Source organism: Brassica oleracea, chromosome C4 (genome assembly GCF_000695525.1).
Source record: "Brassica oleracea var. oleracea cultivar TO1000 chromosome C4, BOL, whole genome shotgun sequence".
In the NCBI taxonomy this organism is placed as follows: Eukaryota; Viridiplantae; Streptophyta; class Magnoliopsida; order Brassicales; family Brassicaceae; genus Brassica; species Brassica oleracea.
In genome coordinates, this window is record NC_027751.1 from 46,109,310 (window position 1) to 46,119,505 (window position 10,196).

Here is a 10,196-nt window from a genome sequence, read left to right on the forward strand (position 1 = left end):
ATTCTCATTTAGCTTGGTCTTAAAGATCCATTTGACTCCAATGGTGTTGGCTCCAGCAGGTAAGCTACATAACTCCCAAGTCTCGTTCCTCTCTATAGAATCAATCTCTTGATCCTTTACCTCCCTCCACCTGTTTTCCACTATTGCTTCTTCAAAACAGGATGGATCATTGATTAAAGTGAACATGACAAAGTTTTCCAGCCCTTCTTCTTCTTCTTCTGACAGATTTTCTCCACTGACATATTCTTGCATCCATGTGGGAGGCTTTCTGCGTCTTCCCTCTCCACTGGTTGGATCAGCCATTTCGAACTGCTTCCTTCATTGTCACCACCTCTGTTTTCTTGTTCTGTCTCGGTTTCTTTTGCTTCTTCAGTATCAGCTTCCTCATTCCATGTAAGTTTGTTTGACTCACCTCCAGATTCATTCTTCCATTCCCATTCTTCATCTTCCTCAAACACCACATCTCTACTAATGATGATTTTGCCTCCCATTGGATCGTATAGCTGGTACGCTTTAGATTCTTCACTCAATCCAAACACCACACATTTGATGCTCTTGTCATCTAGATTCTTTCGCTTCTCTTTAGGTATGTGTGTGTGTGCTATACTCCCGAACAGTCTGAAGTGAGACACAAGAGGTCTAGTCCTACTCCATGCTTCTTCTAGCGTCATTCCTTCCACTGCTGCAGCGGGACTTCGATTCAGAACATGAACACACCACATAGTTGCTTCTGGCCAGAAGATCTTTGGAACTTTCTTTCCACTCAGCACACTCCTAACCATGTTCAGTATGCTTCTGTTCTTCCTCTTTGCTATCCCATTTTATTGGGGTGTGTAAGCTGCAGTGAGCTGTCTTTGAATTCCATAGCCATCACACAACTCCTTGAACTCACTTGAGTTGTATTCTCCCCCTCTGTCTGATCTCAAGCACTTGATCAGAAGGCATGTCTCTCTCTCCACCAGCGCCTTGAACTTCTTAAATGCATCGAGAGCTTGAGATTTTTCTGAAAGAAAATCAACCCAACACTTTCTTGAGAAGTCATCTATGAAAGTGATGATGTACCTCATTTCACTACTGGATTTTGGAGTTATTGGCCCACAAAAGTCCGAGTGAACAAGCTGGAGGATTTGTGAAGCTCTCTAATTGCTCCTTTTTGGAATGATCTCTCTCTGCTGCTTCCCCGTTATGCAATCCTTGCACAGCTTGGTAGGTGCTGTCAACTGTGGTAACCGTCTGACCATGTTTCCAGGCTTCAGTGTTTTCAATCCACTGTAAATCAAGTGCCCATTCCGACAATGCCACAGGTGAGTTGTGTCTTCTGACGATGTCTTGAAGCACATAGGTTCTTGAGCCATCATCCTTGCATTGATAACAAACATCCTATTGATTGTCATGGCAGAACTCAAGATCAGACCCTTCTCTATATGGTATAGCCCACACTCTTGATCTTGAAAGAGCACTGCGATCCCCTTTTCCACTAGCTGACCCACACTGATAAGATTGTTCTTGAGCTCAGGGTTGTAGTACACACTTGTGATTATGTGTGAAACGCCTTCAATCTCCAACCTAACATTTCCTTTCCCCACTACTGCCATCTTTAAGTTGTCTCCCACCTTCACTGAATACTTGTAACTCTCATCTAGATCGCTGAACCATTGTCTTTCTCCTGTCATGTGGTTGTTGCCTCCGGAGTCAAGAAACCAAATCTGATCTGAGTTTTTGATTTCTTCTCGCGCCATCAAAACCATGTTCTCGATACCCAGTACCCACACATATATTACATACAGTTTTTTATTTTTTGAAAAATATATTACCAAAAACACACACAGAATCTATGTATAGAGAGTGACAAAGAGAAGGATAATAAGGTACATCCATTGATAGTACTGAGTGCCTGTGCCTGATGTATATTGAATGTGTAACTATCGTAATTACCAATCAACAAAGTCCTCACAAAGCCAACCCTTCTCACCTATGTTACATGAAAACTCGGTTGAAGGTCCGTTTCATGTTTCGAAAACGTTTCGGAATCGAAATCTTTCGGAAACTCGCGGAAACGCATTGGAAGCTCGTTTCTTAAAAATCTCAGTTTGGAAACTTAGTGGAAACTTGCGTTTCTATTTTGGATACTCGCGTTTCTGTTCTAGAAATGCCAGAACTTTCCAATTGGTTATTACTTGTTGTTATGATTTTTATTTTAGTTAAACTATATTTAATATTTAAGTATTGAATTTTTGTTATTTTGAATATTTTATATGGTTCTGATGTTTAATGACATCTTATTTTATTTTCGTATGATTGAACAAAATGGCTATTTGTTTATTTGTGTTCTAAGATATACTAAACATAATAAAAATGAATGCAAATATTAATCAGTTACATATGTGTATATATATGTGTGTGTGTGTGTGTATTTATAGACGTTTCTAAACGTTTCCAAAGCAAAAAAAAATCGAAAATCACGTTTCCACGTTTCGTTTCGTTTCGTTTCGCGTATCCGTTTCTGTTTCCATGCAACCTAGCTTCTCACAGACTCTCTTCTCGGTAGACTCTTGTTAGCAATGGAAGAATCTTTCAAGTGCCCTGGCACAATATGTCTCGGGCTCACTTGCCAAACCTAACACTCCAGCTGATCCACCATGACTCTCCCCATCCTGCACTCTACAACCCTCTCGACACCGTCTCCGACGTTCTCAATTCTGCTTTCTTCCGTTCAATCTCCTGTTCCCGTCTTTACTCAACCAAAACCGATCTCAAGTGTGGTCCAGTCTCTAACGGCAGCAAATACTCGGTACTCGACCAACAGCCTTAAAATCGTTGAAAATAGAAGTGTGTTAGCCATTCTTATTGATGAAACTAAGTTAACAAAACTAAAGATTGAGAGGATTGAACTGATGAATTTCATGGGATGAGACTTACCTATTTATAGTTATAGATTCACTCAAAAGATCAAAAGAAGTAATGAGAGATGCATTGAATGAAAAAATCGTTAGAGAAGGAGACGACGCTTGGATTAAGAGAAGTAAATTATCAACTATTTGGGAAATTTATTGAATAATTAAGATGATTCAATTAAAAAAAGTTAGATAACTTATTTTATATTTTTTTGGATATAAATATTCAGATATTTTCGGAAAATTTCGGGTGGTTCAAATGCTTTTTAATAAAAAAAATTCAAAAACTTTTGGATATTTTTAATAGAGTTTTGAAGTGTATATATATATTTGTATATAAAATTAACAAAAATTTTATGTATTTGGATATTCATATGATTCTGATTATTTTGGATATAGAAATATAATAAACATTCAGATTTTAGTTTAGTTCCGGTTTAGTGTATTTCAGATTCATTTGGGTTTGGGTCTTGGATTCTGTTTTTTCCCTAGACCTATTAGAGCATCTCCAACCCATCTTTATAATAGACATCTCTAAAATATAATAAAAAATAAAGATGGTGTTTTTGCTCCAATGTGCTCCTCTATAATAGAGGAATGCTATATTTGGCTCTATAAATAGATGAATGCAATTTTTTCCTTTATATTTAGGGACAAAAATGGTATTTCTCGATTATAGAGGAACACATTTGAGCAAAAACGCCATCTCTATTTTTTCCTCTATTTTAGAGGGAGATGGTCTTACGGACTATAATATCTATCATCTGCATATAGCAGCCGGCTCTAGTTACTTTATTTTAGGCAAACGGAACATGACAACAAGAATCTCTTAGAAATCAATGGCTAATGTTTCCAAATTCTAATAAGAATATCTTAAAGCAGATTTTTTTTTTAATATGTTTCTCCAATAGGAAACAACATGATAAACTGATGATGGTTATCATTATTTAATGGTAGCCAATTTAAATTCAAGAAAAAGATAAAAACAAGAGTAACAAAAAAATAAAAACGCACCAAACATCAAAAGGACACAAAGCAAGCAAATTATCAACTATTTGGGAAATTTATTGAATAATAAAGATGATTCAATTAAAAAAAGTTAGATAACTTATTTTAGAGTTTTTGGATATAAATATTCAGATATTTTCGGACAATTTCGGGTGGTTCAAATGCTTTTTAATATAAAAAATTCAAAAACTTTTGGATACTTTTAATAGAGTTTTGAAGGGTGTAGATATATTTAGATATATGTGTATATAAAATTAACAAATTTTTTTATGTATTTGGATATTCATTTGATTCTCTGTTCGGTTTAGCTTTGATTATTTTGGATATAGAAATATAATAAACATTCAGATTTTGGTTTAGTTCGGGTTTCGGGTATTTCATATTTATTTGGGTTTGGGTCTTCGATTCTGTTTTTTTTTCCTAGACCTATTATGGACTATAATATCCTATCATCTGCATATGGCAGCCGGCTTAGTTACTTTGTTTTAGGCAAACGGAACATGAGAACAAGAATCTCTTAGAAATCAATGACTAATGTCAAATTCTAATAAGAATATACATGATAAAATACGGTTGCACAGAATTTTTTTTTTTTTTTAATATGTTTCTGCAATAGCAAACATGATAAACTGATGATGGTTGTAATCATTATTCAATGGTAGCCAATCTAAATTCAAGAAAAAAGATAAAAAAACAAGAGTAACAAAATTAAAAACGCACCAAACATCAAAAGGAAGCAACCATTGTAGTTGGAAAATATCTCTATCAGATCTATTTAATCTGACCGCAGTCGATCACCACGGGCTTGGAAAGCTTGTCCCTACGAGGTTCGTGTGATATGATCCTGACCACATCCAATCCTTCAACAACTTGGCCGAAGACGACGTGTACATCGTCGAGTTCCCAGTTCTCGGTCAAGGAGATCAAAAACTGAGATTGGTTGGTGTCAGGACCACCGTTGTTCATGGAGAGGATACCCGGACCGGTGTGCTTTTTGATGAAGTTCTCATCCTCGACAAAACCTCCGGCGTAGATTGATTCGCCTCCGCATCCTTTCCTTTCGTCAGTGAAATCTCCTCCGCCAATGATATAATCGGGGCACATATGGTGGATGATTGATCCTTTGTAATGGAGTGGCTTACCCTTCTTCCCCATGCCTTTCTCGCCTGTACAGAGGGCGCGGAAATTCTCTGCCGTCCGTGGGGTCGTGTCGGCAAAGAGCTCCATCACGATCCGACCAACAGCTTTGCCGCGCACCGCCATATCAAAGAAAACCTTAGGGTTAGCCTTTCCTGGAGAGCATTCTAGGGGCTTTTGAGAGGACGGATTCGCACATAGATTACCAGCTGGAGCAGAGTTTGGGTTAATGCTAATGTTAAGTCCTTCACCAGCCGGAGGTTGAATTCGGCCAAAGGCAGCCCCTACCCCGGATCCCGCTGGAGCAGAGTTTGGGTTAATGCTAATGTTAAGTCCTTCACCAGCCGGAGGTTGAATTCGGCCAAAGGCAGCCCCTACCCCGGATCCCGCTGGAGCAGAGTTTGGGTTAATGCTAATGTTAAGTCCTTCACCAGCCGGAGGTTGAATTCGGCCAAAGGCAGCCCCTACCCCGGATCCCGCTGGAGCAGAGTTTGGGTTAATGCTAATGGTAAATCCTTCACCAGCCGGAATGTTTATGTTGATGGTAAATCCACCGGCCATTCTCTGAGTTTGGATCTAAGAAATTTTATAGGTTTCCTGGGGCTGGGAGGAGTTATCGAGAGACAGAGAACATATAGTTCCAATGAAAATAAATAGTAAAGTGAAGGAAGATCGTCGGCCGTTATATATAGATTTTTTAAACTGTATTTTAGGTTAACTGTGGTTAAATCGAATCTCACTAGCGTTAAATCTAATATGACTGCTTCTATTTTGAAAATATTTACTGAACCGTGTCACTCCTTTTTTTTTAAAAAACTTTTATGCTTTTTTTAATTATTAAAATATATCATCGATTCTCTATACTATATTTGCGAAGTGATTTTGCCATCATTTCTACAACTAGTTTCACAAAACAAATATGACATGACTACTGAAATTGATGACATGGCTTCCGGAAAAATATGACATGGATAATTTCATTTAATGTTGATTTATATTTTTGGCAAACTTGTTAGAATATCGTAATAATTCATATATTACATTTAATATTAATATTTCTTTTCGGTAAATTTTTTTAAAATATGATAATAGCTCATACATCATCTATAAAATAAACTAGTTTTTGACCCGCCTTAGAAAGCACGGGCTTTGGATTATAGATAAAGTTTGATATGAATTAGTATTTTGGGATTGTTGTACATTACTATGTTACAAAATCGTATTATATCGAGAAGAGAATCTGTTTAAAATTATATGACTTATGAATTACTTTATTTGAGATTTTGTATATACATTTTTATATAACTCTCTCTCTTAAGCCTAGGCATTTATTCAAATAAAAAAAATTGATCGGATCCAGGTCCAAGAAAATGTATATATTGGATATTTTTCGGACCAACATATCTTGCTTTAGTACGGATCCTACTCAAGACTCGGATACCCAAAGTACATGAAATGTTTTGAGTATATTAGTATATTTGAGTATTTCGAATATATTTTTGGTATTATAGATATTCTTTTTTTGTTTGTTTTGGGTTTGAGTTTTCAGTTTTACTTTCAGGTTTCAGGTAAAATTCTATATTAGATGATATATATTATGAGTTAAAACATAAAAAGATGTAATTTCGATGAATTACGTGAAAATATCTTTATTACCGCTATGGAAGTGCAGTAGAGATCGTAAGATCTGGAGAAAATTATTAGGGATGACGAAGCGAATTACCATGTTACCCTACATTAAAAGAAAAAAAAATCTTAAAATGGAACAAAAACGAGCTCCACTCGGGTTGAACTCATGTAAAGTGGAGTGACGCTTCAGTACCACTGGACTAGGGATGTTGTCATGGGTAAAATAACTCTATCCGGCCCGAACCCGAATCAAACCCGCCCAAAAATACCTTAAACTAGAAAACCCGAAAAAAATTCGGTATCATTAGGGTAACCCACGAAAAACCGGTAGAATTTTAGGTTTACCCGCGGGTATTCGAATTTTTTTGTCAATAATCTTTTTTCTAAAGTTTTTCTGCTTATTCAATTAAACTTAACATGTTAGCTTTATATAAAAAAAATGGGTTTGTTAACAATCTTTTTGTTTGTTGTTGATATGAGTTATTTGAACTAAACCATGTAAACAAACATCCACGCACTTACTAAGATTAATCAAAAAAAAAAAATCAAACAAAAATTAAGAAAAATAAAAATAGAGCGAAAAGATATGGTTCAATTCCAAGAAACGTGGTAAACAGAATATCCAATCCAAGATTCTCGGCGAATCCACTTGTCCGAACAAAAGATAAGACATTAAGTGAATCGTTTAAACTAACAATACATTTTTTTAAAAAAGGCCATAGGGTTCCCGAAACCAAGAAGGTAAAACCCGATCGGATAATTTATAAACCAAGAACCACCCAAAATAAACCCGCGAAATTTGGAAACTGAACATACGGGTTTTGGGTTTTAGATTTTAATAGGACTTAGGGTACCCTATGGATTTTTACCCATTATTAACATTCCTACACTGGACCATCAGAAATTATTAGAAATATTTTCTTCAAACATTAAATAACCTAAACTATTAGATTTTTTTTAAAATATTCAACCTAATCTCTGATTAATCCCCAAATTTTCCATTTGTAAAAATGTTTGTGGATTCCAATCGACAAACCTCAATTTTGTTTTAAAAAAATTAGTAAGAAGAATAAGAGAAAAAGCTTTACAGGATAACTTTTATTATAGATTGTATAAGAATCTACAATTTTATGAATTATCAATGCAATTAAAACAAATTTTTTTTTATCTACTAACGAATAGCCTAGGTTAAACCATTACATTTAACTACATTTCCTATTATTTAAATTAAATCTAACTTAATTATTATTAAATATACATATTGCCTAAAATTGAGGAATTAATTAAATAATCAATTATTTTTGAAACTTTTTTTTATCAACAATTATTTATTTTTGAAACTAATTAATTCAATTTATATGAACACTAAATATAAGTATCTAATCTTTACGGGTTTTGCATGATATACTAGAATGTTAAATACTAAAATTTAAGTAACTAATCTTTACAGGTGTATTAAATAGTATATGCCAAATTCAGTTATTTAGTTATCAGAAAATGGTGGCTCTATTAGGACTAAAATCGATTTTACTATTGTGCTTAATAATTTGATAGGATAAGGCATATATTTAATATATAGTTAATTTAAGTAGAAATTACTGAGATTCAAATAAATGTAATGGTCTAATTATAAATTTTTGTAAGTAGATGTTTAATGTTTTTGCTTTAATACAACCTGTTATGAATATTATGGTGATGTCATTATGGCAAGTCTTAAATATACTTGTTCTCCAAGCTTTACTTGTTCTCCAAGTGGCATCGTCCACAAGCTATTGTAATCCTATATAAAGGACTCATTACTCATGGAATAATACACATCAATTCCTCTTTCTCTCTTCTCTACTTATAACACGTTATCAGCACGAAGCTCTAGCGATCTTGAGTTAATAGGGTATAAACCTTTATTCTGATATATTTTTAGTTTATGTTGAATCTTTCTTCAAATCAAGTTTATTATCAATTCATGGTTTGTAAGAGTGGATTCATAGTTCATACGCATACTTAATTGATTGAGTTTATAAGTTCTTAGTCGACCAGATTGATTCGACCTTGTTTCAAGGAATGAAAATCATTGTATCTGATGAGATCATATCGACGTTATAAGCTAAACTCAATCTCGATAATAATGTTTGAATACACTTGAGTAATTGCTTCATTACGGCTGCAATTTGTCATCATACGCTATTGTTCTTACATATGGATTCATATTATTGTTATTTTATATAGTTGCGTATAGTCATAACCAATAGCTATCTTAAATATTTTTATTGAATATAGCTGCATATTCATATCGTTTGTCTTTACTTGACACCATGATTATTTCTCAACCTTTTGCATATAATTTAAGAAGAAAAAAAAGCATATTGTTCGATGTTCTAAATGCTTAACATGTGGTATGTCATCGAGTCATATGTTTGATGGTTTAATTTTATGGCTGCATCCCATATTATTATTAGACTTTTTACGTTTGAAACCATACGGCTGCATATTTTTATCAACATTGTTATTAGCTTTTATTAGTATTGTTATTTAAAACCTTAGCCACATAGCAAAATCTTAAAAACCCTAGTTGTGAGTATGCTAAACCCTAAGCGTTTCGTCTTGCTTTCGTTGAGACTATATCTCGTGAGTGTGCTAAACCCACCTCTCTGTTTGATGAGAATCGAATATTTTATGCTCTTAAAAGCCATATGATTTAGTATATGTATTCTGGTTGCTAAGAGTAGTACGTGGTTGAATTGGTTTATTCTTTTTTTTAAACTGCTCAAAAAAAAAATGATTGAGTTATCGAGTCATTGTTAAATATCAATTTATCTATAGTTCTTTGATATTATATATAGATTTAGATATTTTTTAGTAAATTATGAATCACTAGTAGTCTTGGTATAGACTCAATTTTGAAATCAAATTGATTGTTACTAACATAATAGCCATATTTATATGAGCAAATTTTAAGTATTTCAGGATTATTTAATCTTTGTAAAAGTGAAGATACCATGTGAGATGTCGAGAAACATGAAAAGTTGGAACCCATAAAAGATAAGTATTTTCTTATTTTCCATGCTTTATATACAAGGTTGAGTAAAGTATGATTAGATAAAGTAATTTGCATAAAAGTTGGTATGAAGATCATATTTCATTACCATTTTATATATGGGGGTTTTAAGTTTAAGGCTTGATTTTAAAATATGTATAAGTTTTGGAAAACAATCCAAAGAAAGATATTATCACCAGAATGTGATTATCTATAGCTCATTATATTTATGCATCTAAAGATTACAAGACATGAAGTCTGTAAATAAAGTTCAACTATGTTGGATGTTAAGTTTAAAAGCAAAATTTCTCGAAGAAATTTTTAATGATGCATCTATATTGAAAAATATTATTTTTCACAAGTAATGTTGTCCAGCAGACACATGATTGAGAAAAAAAATTAAAGAAGATTATACTTATATCTTGTCTCCTTGAGACTGATAAAATTTAATGAGTTATCGATGTTAGATGATAAATCACGTCTAGTTGATTATG

The 10,196-nt window shown here is 33.8% G+C and overlaps 2 protein-coding genes across 2 annotated transcripts; both read right to left on the reverse strand.

The window, feature by feature from the left end:
• Nucleotides 1-1,139: 1,139 nt before the first annotated feature.
• Nucleotides 1,140-1,748, reverse strand: LOC106339042. Its single transcript, XM_013777872.1, has one exon. It carries the CDS (start codon nucleotides 1,746-1,748, stop codon nucleotides 1,140-1,142), a length of 609 nt encoding a protein of 202 aa, XP_013633326.1.
• A 2,142-nt stretch (nucleotides 1,749-3,890) lies between these two features.
• Nucleotides 3,891-5,698, reverse strand: LOC106339428 (peptidyl-prolyl cis-trans isomerase CYP19-1-like). Its single transcript, XM_013778229.1, has 3 exons — nucleotides 5,547-5,698; nucleotides 4,639-5,456; nucleotides 3,891-3,937 (listed from the first exon to the last, which is right to left on the reverse strand). The coding sequence occupies exons 1-2, from the start codon at nucleotides 5,598-5,600 to the stop codon at nucleotides 4,674-4,676; spliced, it is 837 nt and encodes a 278-aa protein (XP_013633683.1). The 5' UTR covers nucleotides 5,601-5,698; the 3' UTR covers nucleotides 3,891-3,937; nucleotides 4,639-4,673.
• Nucleotides 5,699-10,196: the final 4,498 nt, after the last annotated feature.